Source organism: Onychostruthus taczanowskii, unplaced genomic scaffold (genome assembly GCF_017590055.1).
Source record: "Onychostruthus taczanowskii isolate IOZ18803 unplaced genomic scaffold, ASM1759005v1 scaffold17, whole genome shotgun sequence".
Taxonomy (NCBI): domain Eukaryota; kingdom Metazoa; phylum Chordata; class Aves; order Passeriformes; family Passeridae; genus Onychostruthus; species Onychostruthus taczanowskii.
In genome coordinates this window covers 10,645,367-10,665,145 of record NW_024498906.1, presented here as the reverse complement: position 1 = coordinate 10,665,145, position 19,779 = coordinate 10,645,367, and the positions used below count along the sequence as shown (strand labels likewise).

Here is a 19,779-nt window from a genome sequence, read left to right as displayed (position 1 = left end):
TCTCTGGTACATGCTAAAAATATTTTCAATATCTTAACATCTGCATTGTTATGAAATATGGCACGTCTTTGTTTTGTTTTCAGCTGTGTCATTCCTCCATTACATTTTGTTCCATATGCTCTCTTAAGTTGGGATGTGAAGTCATTTTCTTTAGACAGTTTTAGGCCTAATTGCCTTGACTCCAGAACTGCACTGTGCACCACTTGGAAGAAGTTATTTCTTTTGTTCTGGCTCAAAACAAACCCCAGGCTGTATGTTGGGGAATATGGGTTGTGAAAATGTCTTCTAATTGGCAGAGAGTGGCAGAAAACAGGGTAAAAAGAAGGCAGTTTTGCCTCTTTAGAGATAGAAAAACATGAGGCTAAAGAAGGACTGGGTATACCAATGCATCTGGGATATTTCTGTGTATTAGCACATCTTACCTCAAGTGCAGCCTCATGTCCCATTTATTTGGTTCAGTTGGAGGATGGGACAGATGGGTAAGGCAGACCAAATCTCCAAAGCTCCAAGCAGCAGAGGAAGATGGTGGATGGAGGTGGGAAGCAGTTCTGATTCATGTGCAATAGAAGCTGCAAAACAGGCAAGAAACAGGGCCAGACTTGCTGTGAGCACAGGAAAGGGAAACATTAAATCAGACTGGTAAAGAGGGCAAGATGGCAGAAGATGAGGGGCAACCATGGGGAGCTTGGATGCTGCTGCTCCCCAGAACACTGCCTGAAACACAACATTTCTGTGCTCTGCTTTCTCCCCTAGCCTGGGGCACTGCAAAGTAAGATAGACCCTAGTTTTGGGTCTAATGCTCTCACCCTGTCTCTCAGGTGTGCAATTGTTGACAGGTTGACCCAAAAGAAAAAAAAAGGAATTTGCCTGGTTTGGTGACTTTTTTCTCTCCCCTAAGTTTGAGGAAACTTTACATGCACACCATGCACTTTTAAAAACTTGCTAAGGTGACAAAGCTTGGCCACCAGAACTGGGAAATGCTGAAATCAAAGTTGCACATGTTACTTTAATTCTGTTTTCATGGATGTGTGTGCTGTAGCAAAATCAAAATAAATGGAAAGTACTGGAGCTTTTGTTGGGTTTTGTTTGTTTGTTTTTCCTGAGAGAAACACACCTGTGATACACCTGTGATAAAACTATGGTGTTTACGGGATGAATCAGGGATAGGCACTTAATGAGATGTCCACAGATATTTCTGAGATGGATTTTTCTGCACAAAGCTGTAACAGACATTTGCCCTTGGCAACCTTCTCTTCCCAGGAGTTCTGCCGCCTGCCTCTGTGTGCAGCTCCCCTCTTGCTCACGGCAGCAGCGGCCTCTGGGACTTGCTGAAAACCCCTGGAGGGAGGGGATTCCCTGCTTTGAGCCCTTGTCCCAGAGGAGGTGCTGGGCTCTGCAGGCAGCCTTCATTTATAGCTTTGAAGGAGCCAGCATCCCACTAATGGTGCGTGTGCCGCACTCGGAGAACGTCTCATCTCTGATGTCCCCTTGTCACAAGAGTGGGGAAGTGTGACTGACAAGGCACAAGGACAGGGAAGGGTCTCCTGGCTGAGGCATCAGGTGCTGTGAGAGGGAGCTGGATTCTGGCCTTGCTGCCTGTACCTCAGATTTCCTGCCCGAGGCTGTCATTTTGTGGCCAGCTGCTCAAACACTGGTACGTGTCTTGTTTTCTGGATTTCCAAATCAACTCCAGGAGCCACATGGTCATTCAAAGCCAGTTTTAGATGATTTGCTCTGAGGAATTCAATAAAAGGCACAACCACTATTAAGGGGTAATAGGGAGTGAGGCTTAACTATTGAATAGATTACGTGAGACTGGAAGGATCAGACAGCCTGAGGTCTGGATTGGTCTGCTGTTTGAATTTTCAATTCCAGGTCAAACATAACTTGCTGGGGTTCCCCTCCTCCCCCCCCAATAAGTTATGTTCCCCAGAGTGCAGTGCACTTAAACAGAAGTGATTGGAACAAAAAAGGCAATAGATGTGTCAGTTAATCTATAGCTCTTTTCTATATTAAGTTAGTTTTAAATAGCATTAAAGGCTCGGTTTAGTGAAGCACTTAGTAAGGCATCTAACGGCATATTTGAATTGGGGCCAGCATTGATAAACTTGGATACTGTGTGATAATATATTCTAATAGGAGCTCTGCATCCACAATGGTTAATCTGTATGTCCCAAACAGGGCTGTGCTCTTCCTTCTGCTCAGATTCAGGGTTGCAATTTAAAGCTGGTTTATTTGTGGGTTTGGTTCACAGTTTTTCAGTAAGAATGGGATAAAAATGATTTTTTTTTTTCCTTTTGAAGTGGTGGATTTATACGCAAAGGGTATTCTTTAACTTCCCAAAATACCTGCTGTCTGTCACAGACCTTGCTCCTGCTTTGATTCCTTTAACACTTCTTTACTTTTCTGGTGGATATTGGACCATTTGATGTCCCTGTATGAGATCCACTTACAGAAGGTTTTCTGAAAGAGATTTCTGAGGCTTCAGGAAACTGGAAGGGAAAAAAACGAAACATTCTTTAAGTAGACCAGCATTACAACAATGCTTATTCTTAATTTATGGAGAAATATGTAAATTGTCTCTGGAAGGTCACTGTAATGAGACCTTTACAATTTAAAAAAAGACACTATTTGCTAGGTAAAAAACCAAACACAAAACCAAACAAAACCACAAAAATGCTAAGGCTAAGACTTTCACAGCTTCTGGAAGGTAAAACTTTGGACAGTTATCCTCTTAAAAGAAGGGATAAATATTAAAAGTTTCCAAAATGCATGAAGTAAGAGCAAGAAAAGTAAACTTGCAAGGAATAAGGAATGCAATCAAGGACCTGTCTATGTAAGAGGCACAAGATGTACCTAAAACATTAAGCAGATTTTTGAAGTCTTGTTAAAGTCATGTCAACCTGAACCATTATAAACAGAAATTAAATTAAAAGACACATTGTTTTAGCCAGACAATTAATTGAAAAAATATTGACTTCATTTTGCATTTAATTCCTGAAAAAGTTTTCGAAGTTATTTCCTGTGATTTTGGGCAAGAGCACCTTGGCAAAATGTTATTTAAAATGTTGTGAATCCTTCATTAGTTTATAGGAAACAATAATAGATTTTTTTTTAAGAATATTTTTTTTTTTTTAGCATTGCGGATTTAGTTATTATTTCAAATTTAAAATAATTCTCAGTAATTCCATTTCCTTTAGGTCTCTCTTTACATCAAATCAAGAGTCAGAAAATGCCACAGTTTCTAAATGAGGATGATGCCTTCTAGAAAATAGCATCTTTTAGATAATAGAAAATTTAACCAAAGTGTTTACATCCAAAACAAAATAGCTGTTATGTGCAAGGAAGTGAATATTTGATTATTTTACAGTAAAATGTAATTGCATTTGTTGTTAAGAGACTGGTGAAGTGGATACATTCAGAAAAGCTGTGATTGGAGAGAATGGCATTTCCCATTGTACCCTCATAAAGCTAAACGAAGCAAATAATGTTTGGTTTTCATGATGCATTTGATCAGCATGTTAAAATAACATATTTTGAATTGGAATTTAATAAAACTATTACCACATTCATTTATGGAAAAAGAAAATGTCTTTTTTTTCTTTTCTTATTTGTGATCATCAATTGAAAGATTCTGTCTGGAAATGCTCCTACAAATTGAGCATAACAGCTGATAAAATACAAAGTACTGTTTTAGTGTACAGTGATAGGGCACTTTGCTAGTTTTAAATCTTAATTTTGAAGTGCTCTGGTGACAAAATTACTCCTATTTTCTGTATTTGTGCTAATCTTTCAGAGAACACAGCTAAATCATAGGAACCCCTAATTTCAAATTTACACTTTTTCTTTTAAAAAAAAAAAAAACTTAGTAAATTTTATTTAAGTTACTCATAAATATGTATCTCTGCTGGGCAAAATACCAGAATAGCAAAATATAACTTTTTGTCCTTGTCCTTAGATCTTATTGGAAAAAGCCTTTGTTTCCTTTCAATTTCCACATCTGGGTTCTTGTTCTCCTTCTGCATGCACAAACGTCTGACTCCATTCTACAAAATGGCAAAAAACCCACAGGCAACAGTGATGTAAAGATTTAATTTCTTTTAATCAGGAATGTGTTTCTATATTCCTATTTTGGCCCATCTGGGTAGTTTATATTTCTCTGGCGTGTAGCCCCAGCTGGGTTCATGGTTGTAGAGGAATTTTGTGTGTATGGGTATCTGATGTATCCATAAATTAGACTATAAACAAGACTGTGCTTTAACCCAGCAACATTTAAAGCAGTAGTGTAATCTGTAGTCTTTACTCTCCCTCCTGGAGTAATTGTTCTACAAAATTTGTTTTCACCCTAGTTTTCTTCTGTAGCATTTCAGACTCTAAAAAAACCCCCAAACCAACCTAGCCAGCTGATACTGCCTTAGTGGGTTTCTTTTTTTATTTCTATTTTTTGTTTGCTCTCATAAATACATTAGGTCATTTGAATTTTTGTTTTATATATATCCCTTCTGTTTTATTTATGTTTGTATATATACATAAAAATATGGGAGGGGTTTGTATATATATTAAAAATATGGGCTGTACATATACATAAATAAAAATACATGGGTGTGTGTGCATATACATATACACACACACGTATTTAATACCTATCCAACTTCCTTTGGTTGTTTCTATCATTGTGACTGAGACAAATGGGGTTTTTTTCTTCAAAGGAAGAAAATCACCTCTCTCAGTAGGTGATTTGCAAATGAAGTTGTCCTGCACATCTAGTTCCACTTCTGGAACTCCCCCTCCAGAGAGCATATGAAGGGAACATCCCTGGGTGATTCATAGGAGAAAATTATGAGTGGGGGCAAGATTTTGACAGAAGTTAATGACAAAAGCCCTGCTGACTCCAGTGGGATGAGAGGAGTCACAGTCAAACACCAATGGTTTAAATTACTCTTGTTCCCAAACATAATTTGTGCTCTTTCACCACAGTTCGTTGACTCTACCTTAATATGCAGCTAATGAAAACTAACTCAACTAGTAGCAAAATTCAGCTAATCTCAAAATTTACTAGTGCTTTTGTTGTCCTTACTAGGCAGCAACTTAAAATACTACTAATAAGGTGTTGAACAAAATCAAGCTTGGTTAGTTTTAAGTGCTTTTTTAATGCACTTTTTTCTCTCATGTCCTTTTATTTCTGTAGAGGAAAGAAAAAGTTTCAGTTCAAATTCACGGTGAAGTGGAGATCAAGAAGTACATTGATAATCTGCTAAGACTTGAGAACCTTAATGGCATTGCATGATTGGTAGTGAAATAATATAAGGAATTTATTAAACGCTTATGCACATGGCCAGGTTCTGCCCTCTGTTCTGTGGCTTCTGAGTGCTTAGATTTTGGATTCAAAGCATTTATGTCTCAGGCCTCCCAGAAGTGGTGCTACCTTTGTGATCCTGGTGGTACACCTGGTGTTCCCCTGCCTGAATTCAGTGAAAAACGGGGCAGGTTTGAAGCAGGACCCTAAAGTTTTGTTGCAATTTCGGTGAACTACAGCGAGATGTCACAACCTTGCCTAAGGAGGGATTGCTGCATTGCTCTGCAGAAAGTGATAGAACTACAAGACAGCATCTAGACTATCAAAATATCACATTTGTGGCAGTAGAAATACCATACAAAGTAGAGTTATGATTTTAAAATTCAATTTATTTAGAAGAGAGGTGCTGATCTTGTTTTGAAAACGTGAGGCTGCATATTTGGTAGTTTAGAGATCCACCAATTTTGCTAAGAGTTGCCAAGAAGAAGTTTCCAGCTTGGACCAAGGATTGCTGTGGTTGCTATGTGCAAAAAGCCTGGAACAAACCAGCGGGAAATAATACCAGGGTGGGAAAGTATTGCTATGGTTACAGAGTATTTTCTTTAAAGGAGAGATGGATAACACAGCAAGAATCACTGAAACTTAGGTTATAATGTATTATACAAAAGGAAAACGACTGAAAGATAATAACTGTCTCCTGCTCTTAATGGCATTTTGTTAGTTTCCAGCAAAGAGGGATTTAATTAAAGGAGGAATAATTTGTGAAAGCTTTGTTGGAAAAGTATCCTTAGCTTTTATTTTTTGAAAGTGGAATGCCAGCACAATACCTTGCATATTTTGGCTCAGTCTCTTTGTTTATTAAAACAAAAAAGATTTTTTTTTTTTTGTCAAAGAGATTAAGAGTTCTCTTAAAAATAATAAAAGTGTAATTATACACAAATAATTTGGTTCATATAAACTTTTAAAACAGACTTTCAGAACATTAAAAACTATAAAAGAACCAAGTTTTGCAAAAGATATATGTGATACAAAGGGACTACAAAATACAATAAAAATTATAATAAGTTATAAAAGCCTGCTTTAAGTGGCGCTGTAAATCTGAACTTAAAAATTCATCTGGGAAGTATCCTGATTTCATTTGTAGATGAAATGGATGTAGGTGTTTCAATGTAGATGAAATGGATGTAGGTGTTTCAATGTAGATGAAATGTCCTGCAGGATTTAATTGTAATCACCTCTGTGGGTTTGAGCCTGAAAGTCAGGCAGCAGAGAGCCCCTGTGCAGCTCAGAGCTGTGTCTGGAGGCGTGCTGCCCATGAGTGCCCTGCTGGGAAAGCTGGGGCTGGGGACTGGGGTGGCCTGGGCTGCATACCAGGTGGCCACCAGAGCCACTCTCAGTCCCCTCCTCAGCTGGACAGGGGAGAGAAATTACAAAGAAAGGCTCCTGAGTTGAGGAATCACTCAGCAGTGACTTCATGAGCAGCCTGGTGGGAGGGACAGGACAGATCTGTGCTCCAGGACCAGGAAAAGGGAGAAGTGGACTTTTTTTTGTTGTTTCCTGTGGCTCCTGTGCTGTGTTCGTCCTTCACTCTGACATCCATGCCTTGGAATGCTGCCTCCTTCAGCTGCTCCCGGAGGCCACCGCTGCAGCTCGCTGGTGTGGTTGGTGGAGCCAGAGGCAGCTCCTGAGCTGTGCAACTGCTGGAGGTCTGCACCCGACCGTGGCTCGTGTGTCAGCCTAATTCCTTGTCCAGGGACACGGAGGAGAATTTATTGTGCTGGGGAGTAAAGGATGGGAAGAGAATAAATGGACAATTTCTCTGTGCTCGAGAGCCTGCTCTCCTTCAGAGCTTGACTCCACCACACCACACCAATTGTTCATCACATCTCTGCCTTGGGCACAATTTGTTGAAGTTGAGGAGGAGGAATTAAATTGTCAGGTGAAATATGTTCAGCTGTTTGTGGCTGTTTTCTGTTCCTTTAGTGCCGTTTTGCCTGTACTGTGGGTAGGGATTTGAGACTTGGAGGTGAGGCAGCATCCTTTTACTTTGCTCTTGACAAATGCAATTAAACATGGAAATAACCTGATGTGCATAGCAGTGCAGACCCTGGATATTAAAACTGAGATCAAGGACCCTCCTCAAGTTAATTTTGTGGCTTTTCCAGGAAATTCCTCACTTCTTTGCAGTGGACACATTAGACAGACTGTGGAGTACAGAGAGGAGAAGGAATAGTCCTGATGGGAATTTATTATACCAGAGTTGGACTTCTTCTGTGTAAAAACACTGAGACAAGGGTCCTGAGAAGTCCAGAACAAAGATCTGAGATGGGGGAGAAGCAAGGAAATGAGATCAGCTGGGCAGATGAGGAATGGCCATTTTGTCAGGAAAATAGGTAATTTAAGAAAGAAGTCTTAAGACAGAAGGGAGAACTAGACTAGATGCTGGAACAAAATGAGGAGCTGGGACCAGTGGGAAAGCAGGGTAATGATGAGGGCCAGTGCTTGGAAACTTGAGTGGATAAAGAACAAGTCCTGGAAGGAAAAATATCAAGAGTATAGAAGAAAAAGAAGTCAAGGCTGAGGAAATAGGTCAAAAGTTGTGTGCAACTCAGGTGCACTGCTCCTTGCAAAGAGCTAAAGATTTCTGAGCAGAGGCTCCTTTCTTTTCCTAGATGTCTTGTGTAGCTGACCCACTGTCAAAAGGATGGCTTGCATGGATGAGAGCATCTCCCTGCTGTAATTATTCCCTCCATTAGTACAAATGACAGAGAAAAATGTAGTGTACTGTTCCACACTGGGCCATTTCCCTGTGAGCATTAGTTTTACATTTTTTCCCTGGGGTTTTAAAAAATATACTGAATAAAAGCACATTGCATAATAAGGTAGTAAAATAATAAGGTAGGTGCTAAAGATTATCCAAAGTTGGAATCAATTTTTCCTATGCTGTCTTAGCTCACTGTAGTTCTGATTATTTAGCCGTGTTAGAGGATCTAATTACATGTTCACATGATATTTATTCCACAGGACTTCCTTCTTGCACTCACTAGCTCAGGTGAATTTGCATGGAAGTACATCAAAATTTGACAGCTGTGGATTCTGAAAGATGTGTTGTGAAGGAGAGAAGTTTGCAAAGCAAGAACAACTCCCTTAAGGAGAGCTGAGGGCTGCCCAGGGGCTCTCCCAAGGTCTGTGGGACAGTCCAGTCCCTCACCACTGCTGCAAAGCTGTTTTCCCTCCTCCTTTATCCCATTTTCAGAAGATCTGACTGCTTGGCATTGCTGAACAGCCTCCTGTCCTTCAGAGAGGTCAGTGACAGCTGCATTTTGAAGGTCTCTGGCTCCTGGTTGGAGACCCCTTACTCAGACATGGTTGCCCCCAGCCCAGATCCATGGGAGGGTCTTGCTGTGGGCATGGCTGGGGTGGTTTGGAAGCAGCTGAACCATTTCAGTATTTATTTATACACAATATAAATAAATATATATTATATATTATATATTATATTTCGGTACAGCTCAGCTTGTTGTGGGCACCTGGCACCATTTCTCATTTTCTTTGCTACAGCTGGGGCTGGATGACCACAGTCATCCAAGCCTTGCTCTCTTTATGCCTCAGTTCCCCAGGTATGCAATTAAAATAGTTCTTCTCCCTTTTTTCATAGGTGGGTGGTGCTTACAAATATTATGGAACTCATTTTCTCAGTATCCATATGGTGGTGATAAAACCATGAAGAAATTTGAAGTCTCAAAGCTGAAGTTAAATAGGAGATGGCAGGAAAGTCTGTGGCCATCTGCTGAATGGCAGAGTAAACTGGAATATCCCTTTGCTTGTTGAGCAAACAGCCAATGATCTTGTGCACTGACTGGGATGGACCTGTTCAAAAATAAGGAAAAAAAAAAAAAAAAGAAATCTAAGTTTTGAATAATAACTGAGGATTTTTATCGTGGTGTGTGCACACACAAAGCAAGATGGATTTACAGGTGCTCAAGGGTCCTTCAGTCTGGCCCCATCTGCCTTTTGAGTGCTCAGCTTCATACTCTTTCAGACACCTTTTTGTGCATCATACATTTTTAGAAGCACTAATGCTTTACAGACCTGTGTGCCTTTTTACCTCTGTAATGATTCTGTAAAGGCATTAAGGAACTGGGAATACTAATTCAGCAATTAAGTTCTCCTAAGATAAGTACTTAAGAAGACTTCTGAAAAGCTGGTCCCTTGCAAGCCCACATGTGTCTCCATCTGGCTCACAACCTGAAAGACAGATCATTGAGATAATTTCTTTCAAAATCATGGCTTTCAGTCCTATTGTTTATGTGCAATGGACATTATATTTAAGGACTTGCATAAGCAAATTTAACATTCCTTAGGTCTTGAAAATTCCTTTCTCTCTGTCCTGTTCTCGCTCCCACTCTTCCTTGAAATCTGACATTCATTCAGTTTGCCAAGGTCCTCTCCTTTCTTTTGTTTTCCCATGGTTCTCAAATAAGACTTGATTTAAATAATGACATGCTAGAGAAAAGAATTAGGCTTCTAGCCATAAAAACTGTGAATAAGCTATTTGAATTTTAATTAATACCTCACATTTGTACAGGATAATTTTTTTTAATAAGCTGTTGAAACTTTTTAAACCAGAACAAAATAATGACAGTTTCTCAAAGACCAGAGAACTTCAACTCTCATTTCTTCTCTGTTTAAAATTTAAAAAAAACCTAACCAGAATGAACTTGTTTTGCTATTATGTAGCATACTTAAATTTTTGATACATCATCACTGAAAACAAGTGCAGTTCTTGCTGATGAATGTCACTGCTTATTAATTATAGCATTGATTGTTTATAAAACAGCTTGGTAGAACAGAACAGAGGTCAGGGTGCTGATCACTGATCATCAGTCTTGTTTCTGCTGATAAGTTTTTGATGTCCTGAATAATCCCAGTGAGATAGAACTGGAAAAGAACAATGAATGGGAAATCTTCCTGAAATCTTCCTCCTTCCTTTCTACTGGGAATCACTGCAGGCCTCTTCATTTTGAGTGTAATCATTGCTTGAGATGATGTAACAAGATATAAGGATGCTGAAAAGTACCAAGCAGATGTTTTTACAGACACATGCAGTAAATATTCTTCCTGGTTTTGTATAGATGGGACAAAAATTCACTTGCACAGAACAGTCCAGGTATGAGGGAGCTGTTGCAGCCCTCCTGTTTGTGTGCCTGCCTCCAGCACAGTGAGATTATTCACAGCATGTCACATTGTAGCCATTGAGCCCCAAAAGGAGGCTTTAAGCATGTCCATTCACAGCAAAATCCCAAAATTACTATCGTGCATCAAACAAAATATGTCAGCACCAAAGCCTGAAGCTGCAGCACCTGAAAATACTGCAGCAGAAATGAGAGTAATTATTGCTGCTGTATTCCTTGATTGGCTTTATTGGCCTCTCTGAGGAAGCTGAATAAATATCAATATACTTAAACTGGTGCTGGTCCCTGAGGAGCCAGTTCAGAGCTCCAATATCCCTGCACCTTTCTGAGCCAAGGGATTGAGTTCATATTTTTCTTAGAAATGTTGGTCTGGAGAAGCTTTTAATTGTTTTCAGAAGTGTATTAATAGTAAAGAAAAAAGATACCTTTCCTCTTTTTTTTTTTTTTCCCTTAATTAGAAAGATCATGGGTCTGTAAATATTTCAGAGTATAAAACCGGATTTGAAAATATGGAGGTCACTGGAAAAGATGTGAGGAAAATCCAAGCCCTGACAATGTAATTATTTTTGTGGGACAGAGTGTATGAAATTTCATTGGGAATGTGAGGCACAGGTGCAGGGCTCTGTTCTGTTTTGGCTGATTTTTTTTTGGTGCTGCCAGTGTCTGAGGAGTTCTCAATGAACTTTGTGCTGTAAGAAAAATCACTCGCTGTCCTATTCTGGAAACAAACCAGTTTGTTTCCCGTTTTCTGCTGTGGTAAGGTGGCCTAGATTTGCCTCTGTGTCTTGTTGAATTATAAGTAGTTTCTGGTTTATGGCTGAGCATAATTGCTCTTACTTTGGGACAGGCAACATACACATTTATGTGATAAAGAGATTTAGGGTCTTGGACACACGTCTTGCCCAAAGGATTCAAATATGAGCATGGAAAGGAGTCACATTGCAATTTGGGTTGCTTAGGGTGGGTTTTGGTGCCTGCATGTCATTGCTCTGTGCTCTTTGAGGTGCTGCAGTGTGCCCCAGGCCTTCTCATGGGGTGTGCAGCCCTGGGGCAGATCCTGAGCCCTCTGGAGTTTGGAGAACTGGCTGCAGGAGGGCAGGGGACAGGTGGCACCAGAAAACTGGACTGGAAGAACTGAATTGCACCTGTAAAATCTGAAGAGTATTTGTGGTTACTTTATTTGTGTCAGAGAAGCTGTTTGTTTGGTAGCTACTACTTTGTTTGGTAGCAGTAGATTGTCTGATAAGACCCAAAAGAAAACATTTTCTGCTGTCCTTCCTATGACAGTTTGACATTTCAGAACTGCAGTGGGACTCTACCAGTTCATCAAACTCAGCTTTTGCTGCTTTGGTTCTGTTGGAAAACACCGTGAGAGCATCCTACAAACAAGTACCTGAGCGACTTTACTACTCTTAATTATGGAAATAATTTATTTTTATCTTTCCTTTCTAAGTTCTCTGTTCTAAGCCCACTCTCAAAATGCTGGAAAACTGTGGAAGAGGCAGAAAATGTCAAGGTAGCAGAAATGAACTGTCACTAAAATCTTACCTTTTATACTCCAGGGAACACCTGGTATTTGAGAGAGGAAGAGAACAGTGAGGCTGAGGGATTCCTTGTCAGGGAGGGAAGGGAAGGAAAACAAAACCTGTTTCAGGAAGCCCAGCCTGTATCTGAAAGTAAGAAATAATGGTGTTAATTAAAGCAGTGTGCACCTTTGTCCAAGTATGCAACTTTTCCTTTCCTCAAAGACCTGCACACCTGCAGGACCCACAGAGGCAAGCACAAAGCCCTGCCCCTGGGGAGGAACAGTCCTGTGTTCATCCAGGTATGTCCAGCTGGGAAGCAGCTCTCCAAAAAGGCTCGGGGGGGCTGGTGGACACCAAACTGAGCAGAAACCAGCAGTGTGCCCTTGCCTTGAAAAGGAATAATTGCATCCTGGGCTGTGTTAGGAGGAGTGCTGCCCAGCAGGTGAAGGAAGGGCATCCCTGGGGGATCCTAAGGTGATCCTTCCTCTCTGCTCAGCCCTGATGATCTGCAGTGTTGGGTCCTGTTTTGGACTCCCCACTAAAAGCGAGATGGAGCTCCCAGGGACTGCCCTCCAAGTGAAGGGACACAACAGTGATGAAGGGTCTGGAGCATCTCACCTGTGAGCAAACGCTGAGAGCTGGGGAAAAGAGAAAAGAGGCTTTGAGGGAGGAGCACAAATGTGTTCAAATACCTGAAGGGGTGTTGCAAAGCACACTGGGCCAGGCTCTTCTCAGTGATGCACAGGGACAGGAATAGAGACAGTGGCCCCAAACTGAGGCACAGGAGGCTCCATCTGAATGTTAGGAATCACTTTTTCACTGTGGGCGTGGCGGAGCACTGGCACAGGTTGCTCAGAGAGTTTGTAGAGTCTCTGTCCTTGGAGGTGTTCAAAAGCTCTCTGAAGGTGGCCCTGGGCAATGGTCTGCAGGTGCCCCTGTTTGGGCACAGATGACCTCCAGAGGTTTTTTCCAACCTAAACTCTTTTGTGATCTTGTAGATGTGCTGACGTGCCTCCTTCAAGGCACTCCTTTACAATAAAAAAGGTGGAAATTACCTTCACTGCTCTTGCGTCTGCATCTGTTTATTTAGCCCTCAAAATGTCCTCTAAAAGTTATTTTTTGATTTATAAAATTAGTTTATATTCATGTCTAAAAACTTTTTTATTTTAGAAAGCACAGGTAATAAGTTCTGCTCCTCTGTAGCACTGAAAGCTCTGGGAGTAGTTTACTGCACAGTCCACACAACTCTGCTGACACAAGTAAACAACAGTGTGGTAAACACCACTGCTCTGTGGAACATAAATTCACTCACTGGAGGTAAAACAAATAGCAAAACTCTCTAAACATACCTAAGCTCCTAGATATGAATTTGTATACATTATCTGACCACACTTTTGGCATACTGAGATCAGATGGGTTATCCTTGGATAGCTGAACACTTCCTTCACCTTTGATTTCTTATTATTTTTTCTTTTGCACTTGATTGCCACCTTATCATTACACTGATACATATAATTCCATTCATTCTTGCTTGCAGCCATAATGGAGACAGTTGTGCACACTGAACAATGTTCCAATCTGATTGTTACTACTCTACAAGTCTCTCCTGTCTCTTCCAGCCCTTCTCCCTCTTGTCCAAGTAGGAAAATGCTGATTAAGTTCCTTTCACTTGGAAATTTTGCTCTGATTACAGACATGATGACTTTTTGTTTCCTTTTCTTCCTTTTTTTTTTTTTTTTCCCACCTACTTCCAAGTAGAAGTAGTGGTGATCTTTCTCATTGTTTTCTCTGAAGTAATTTATTTGATGCTATTTATTCTCTTGTGTTTAGGTAGTGACTCACTAGTCTGGATGCTCTGGTGGAGGTTGCTGGTTTGGTGGACACACTCATACTGGTTTATGTCAACACAGAACTTCTCCTGTAATGTAGACTCAAGATAAATGTTTTGAAGGAGATAGATAAACTTGAAGTGTTCATAGCATTTCTTTCTTTAATTGGTTTCTTGTTTTTTTTTTTTTTTTTTTTTTTTTTTTTTTGGGTGCAATTTTAAAAAAGATAACTTCTTCCATCTTTGGAAGAGTTATCATAAATATTTTGTGGGTTTTCCTCCTCTTTCTTCCTGCCACAAGTTATCAAACCATTAATGGTGATGTGTACTAAAATAGTCTGTCAGTTACAATAAAACTGCTTGCTGTGGACTGGTCTATATTAATTATATTGAACAACAAATTATGGGGTTTTTTTAACATTTTTTTTCAGTTTTGCAGTTCAGTTCTACTCACAGTTCCTTGGGGATTGAAGACTAAAAATATGTTTAACTGTACAGATTGTTCTAGCTGTTAAAGAGCATTTCCTTAGTCCTGTAAGGACTTGCTGTGGGAGCAGCTCCGAGATGACTGAAGGGCAAATTTTTTTGGCAGAATGAGAGTCATCCATCTAATACCAGAACAACAGAGCATCTCTCTCAAGTAGATGCTACTGAAATTTTTTAAAAAGTGAAAAAAACCCTAGAAATCGGAAAGTCACCATCAAAAAAGTGCTTACCAATGCTCTGCCAAGAGCATTTATTTTTTTTTTTAAATAAAAAGCCCAGGAGCATCAGTTTTGACCAGTGACAGTGTCTGATTTTGCAATGCAGCACCTCGTGTTTTCATTCCATCCACGATGCCTTGGGGACAGGTTTTTGTATCTCAGTATTAATGGGCTTGCTGCCACATAATTGGTGAACTTGTTGCAATGAGAACCTTGGAATAAGAATTGTGTTTTGAGCTCTTCCCAATAGTGTAAGAGAGTAGGACAGCTAAAAAGTGACCCGAGTAAGTAAAGATATTTAGGATGGCTTTTGCTTGACATTATAGAACGCTGTCCCATTGACAAAATGTCTTAGAGATGCAATTTCTTCAATTTTAAGAACTGGAAGTTGGTTCAAATTAAATCTGAGAAGTTTATTGATGTTAGTGTACCAATTTTGAATGTCTTGAAAAGTTTGAAAGTGTAGGTTAGAAATAAATCTCTTTCCAGGCTCTGTATGTGTGTTTTGTGCAGCAGCTAAAAGAAACATGAGCAGATGCTACTCTAGGCCAAATTCCTTTAAATATGTTATTCAAAACTTAAGTTTGCACATAATTCTGGTGTCATACAGTGTTAATTGTTCGGAATTTTCCTTTATCCCTGCAGAAAATGCCTGTGCACCACTGTTCATTTCATTAGGTTAAAACCTGCAGGACTGTTGAACTTTTTGATGCTTGTTAGCATAAAGCAAGGAAGTTGCTCTTTTTGTTGGGCACAGGACTGGTAACCAGGAGATGAAGTTCTATTCTTGCCTCAGTCCCCAAGCCTTCCTGTGTGACCTGGAGAAAATAATTTAGTCTTCTTGAGACCTTATAAAGAGGAGGAAAGTTCTGACAGTCCTCAGTAATGGGACTTTTTCATTCCTGAGCATTTTCATGATGCCTTGGGATCCTGAAAAAGAAGGTACCAGATAAAGGCAAAGAACTGATTGCCTTTATTTTTGCAAAGAACATTTGTCGATGCTCTTCTTTTTCAAGATTCAAAAGCACACTTTGGAAAAGCCTTCAAGTCTCATTTCCTTAATATATCCATCTTGAGACATAAACACCTTTTTCACCCCTCCCTCTCTCTGGCTCATTTTTTAGCTTTTATTTCTTACTCCTCAGTAAAGTCTCCTACAAGTGATCCGTGTGTTTCTGCTCATTACTACTTGATGCCATTTTAGAAAAATGTGGCATAATTAAGTAGTAAGAGGAACTGGGCAGTAAAAGGGGTAGCTTTTGGACAATTCATTAAATACTCGGTGCCTTTTAATGGTAGGGTACTTCCTTTGCTCATGAATTATTCATTTTAATGCTTTTGTTATAATGGCGACAGTGTTCGGTCTCTGAGGCAGTTCTGGACAGCCTTCCTCTGCTGAAATACTGCACAGCAGCAGCTACCATTTATTTTATAAACTAATGCATCTAAGTCAATAACGCAGTGAGTAAATGTATTTTCAAAATCAAGAACATGAGGAAAGAGGACAGATAGCAATACTTAACTAAGGGGATCTGTTTTGCTGAAGGGTTCAGTTTGTTTACTTTTCTGCCAACTATTTAGGGATGTAACTTAAAATAAATATTTTTACAGATTATTGTGTTTAGTATTAGATTCAAATTATGTCTATAATGAAAACAGACATTAGTGTCTCTGCTTTATACAGCATTGTGCAATAAAGGCAGTTTAAAAACACTCCCTGTACACAAACACATCTAGTTTTTCTTTAAACTAATGTTTAAAGGTCTCTTTGAAACAGTTTTTTAAGATGAAACATAACACAACCGCATAACCCACAAAGAAAATGCATCTGAGTCATGTGCATAGAGAAATAAAAGTTTCTTTGTGGTATCTAGTATCAGTCTTTCATTAAAGCATGGACTTTCCTGAAGAGAAATTCCAGTGCAGACGCTTGAGGGCTCTCCCCATCTTCCCCCCGCCTCGCTACACTTCCCTGACTCTGGGTTAAGCCCCTGGGTCTTGGAAGGATGTGTTAGGGACAGTCCAGCGAGGAGCAGGGAATTTGGAGTTGGGAGCAGGATATTTGGAGTTGGGAGCAGGGAATTTGGGGCTGGGAGCCGGGAATTAGGAGCTGGGAGCAGTGAATTTGGGGCTGAGAGTAGGGAATTTGAAGCTGGCAGCAGGGCACTTGAGGCTGGGAGCTGGGAATTTAGAGCTGGCAGAAGGGAATTTGGAGATAGGAGCAGGGAATTTGGAGCTGAGAAGTGGGAAGTTGGAGCTGAGAAGTGGGAATTTGAGGCTGACAGCAGGGAATTTGGGACTGGCAGAAAGGAAATTTGGGCTAGGAGCAGGGAATTTGGGAACTGGGAGCAGGAATTTGGGGCTGGAAGTACTAAATTTGAGGCTGAGAGTAGGGAATTTGGGGCTGGGAACTGGGAATTTGAGGCTGACAGCAGGGAATTTGGGACTGGCAGCAAGGAAATTGGAGCTGGGAGCAGGGAATTTGGGACAGGGAGCAGGGAATTTGGGGCTGGGGGCTCCATGGCGCTGTTCCCAGCGGATACCAAGGTGTGTTCCTCGCAGCGCTGTCCCTCTCTGATGTGATTTTGGAAGCGCTGCATTCTCCCCAGCCGTGTCCTCACTCCCAAAATTCCTTTGAGCCAGAGAGAAGTGCGTGTGGGGGACGGAAGCAGTGAGCAGATAGATGAGTGATTAGGTCATTGGGATGAGGACGGAGGGGTTTTTTGGTTTTTTTTTTGCTCCGAGCTCCCTTCTCGTTTCTTGCTGATCAGATTCCCTGCGACCACGGAGGGCTGAAACTGCGTAAGTAGAGGAAACAAAACTCCATAGATGGATAAAGCTGCAGAGCTGTTAAGGAGCAGTGAAGAAGAGAGAAGTCTGAACTGAAAGTATATGTGGTTTCGGGGAATCTGAATCATGCAGTATTACTTTTACTTTTTCTAGGCTTGTGTTTCCTATGAACAAACCATCGGGGAGATAGAGTTTCTGATTTAGATAATGTCTTTGGGATAACACATCCTGCTGGAGGGGGAGTCCTTGCGGCAAAGGTCGCGCTCCGTGAGCGGAGAGCTTTCCCCGCTGCCCACGTCCACATTGTTTCTGCTGGGAATGGCAACTTTGGGCCTTTTCCTGCGGATTTTTCATGTGTTTAGGTGACCACCCCATGTAAAATGGAAGCACCAATAGGAACCCCTCCTTTCCTTTTTCCTGTAGCTCTGCTCAGACCATTCTCTGTCAGCATGGTAGTGGTACAAAGTGTGTGGTCTTTCAGCTCTGACTAATGCATTTTGTGCTGTGTGACTGAAAATGTCTCATAGTCTGCCAGGGCTGACTGAGGGTTGTGGAATGCGGTGCCTTTTCTCTGTTTTTCTCTGATTTATTTTTTTCCTTCCCTTTTTATTTTTTTTCCCCTTCCCTCTTTTTATTTTTTTATTTTTTTTCCCTCCAGTACAAATGTGTAGGCAGCTTGTTGAGAAACCTCGGGATGCAGGGGAAATGCTTGTGCGTTGTGGAATGCGGCTTCCCCTGGGAGACCCCAGCCAGGCGGGCAGTGAATGAGCAAAGTGGAAGAATGAGAAAGGGAGGTTGGAGGCAGGGACAGATAGGAAAGAGTGAGCGAGGAGGAAGGAAGGAGGTGGAAACAGAGGGGCCCATTTCCCTTTTTTCTGAAGCAATGACAGCTGGTTCTGTCCGGCCTCACATGACAAAGTGCTGTGGAGAGGAGTTTTTAAGCTGGAAGCCAGTGAGCAAGGGTGGTCAGCTGATTGTATTTTAATTTCTTTCCAGGCTTTAGTCAGGTGATCCCTGATGAGTAGCCAGCCCACCAAGAAGGGACTTGAGCACACAGGTAAGAGAGAAGCTGTGTACTCTACATGCACCTGGGGGTCCGGGGGAGGAGGTAAACAGCTCTAACATTGTTTGAATAGTTAAAAAATATCCTGACTTGCTTGGATGTGTAACACTGTGATTGTCTCTTTCAATGCTGCTGCTTCTGCTATTCAGTCTTGTTCTCGATTTTTTTTTTAATCTGTCTTTAATTAGAAGCAAAACCTACAGTTGTGTGGTGCTAAATATAGACCTGGGTATTGCATGAATATTGCATTTTGTTACTTTTTGAATAAAATAACTTTCCATAATGCAAGTGTGTCAAACTCATATTTAGAGGGGAATTCCCAAATACTTGAACTATGAGTCATAAAAAGTTAAAGGACCAGTACAACAGTTCAGGATAAAAACTCCGTTCTGCCTTGGGTGGCTGCTTTTGCACATGCTGGTAGTAAAATATGTCTTAAAAAAACCCCCAAAGATTCACAAGGCTGAAGCTCTTTAAACTCTGCTGACCATAACCTAGAAGTTAGGTGGCAGAGACGAAACAGATGACTGGGGAGGAGGATGGTGCAAGGGCTCTTGGTTTCATGCATCTTTTCTTTCATTATGTCTACCAACCTGGTGAATGAGTCTTCTTATGTGCAGAGGATGCTTCAAAGAGCTCTGGCTCCTTAATTCCTGTTATACAATGTCTTAGCAACAAAACAGGCTCAAAACCAGTAATAAGTGCACTTACTGTAAATGAAAGAGTACAGAATAAAAATTCCTGGTGAGTGTGACAGATAAGAGTGGGGTTTAACTGGTTTTATGTGTGGCTACTGTGCCACACTCTCTTCTCTTTTAACATTACTATGCAAAATTTTCTTCCTTACTGTTGTTTTTCCTTGCTAGTAGAGCTCAGATACTCTCTGAAGTTCTGAATAACTCCTGTTTAAAGATGTGTTCAGAGTTTTTTAAGGTGAAAAAGGCAGGCAGTTCCCACCTCCCACCTGGAGCTCTGAAAAACTCCTCGTGGTCTATGGTTGAAAACTTTATTTTGAAAACCTGTCATACAAATTTCCATGGTTTACTGGTGGCATTGCTCCTGCTCACTAATTTGCAGTATTTAAATAAAAAATATTTGAGCCATACCTTCTAAGAGGCTGATGCTATACAGAAGAGTAATAAAGATGCGTGGCTTTCCAGTTTTTTGTTTAATTCCATGATGTTTCTCTTTTTCTCATTGTTAAAAAGTCTCTGCTTGTGACAAGCTGGCTGTGGGATGTTGGTATTGTTTATAACAACAACAACTTGTTCTTAGATGTTCGGATATCCTGAGTTTTGATGTGGAGGAGACCCTGGAATGAGGTTGGGGGATAGTTGGAGGAGCGTTTCTGTTGGCTTCAGTGGAGCTTTATCATGT

General features: G+C 40.7%; 1 protein-coding gene across 1 annotated transcript in view; it reads left to right on the top strand.

The window, feature by feature from the left end:
* LOC121333415 overlaps window positions 1–18,519 on the top strand; it is a 37,899-nt gene extending 19,380 nt beyond the window's left edge. Inside the window, exon 5 of the mRNA XM_041399706.1 lies at window positions 18,336–18,519. Within this exon, the coding sequence (XP_041255640.1) occupies window positions 18,336–18,342 (7 nt within the window). The 3' untranslated portion in view covers window positions 18,343–18,519. The remainder of the gene's footprint in view (window positions 1–18,335) is intronic.
* Window positions 18,520–19,779: the final 1,260 nt, after the last annotated feature.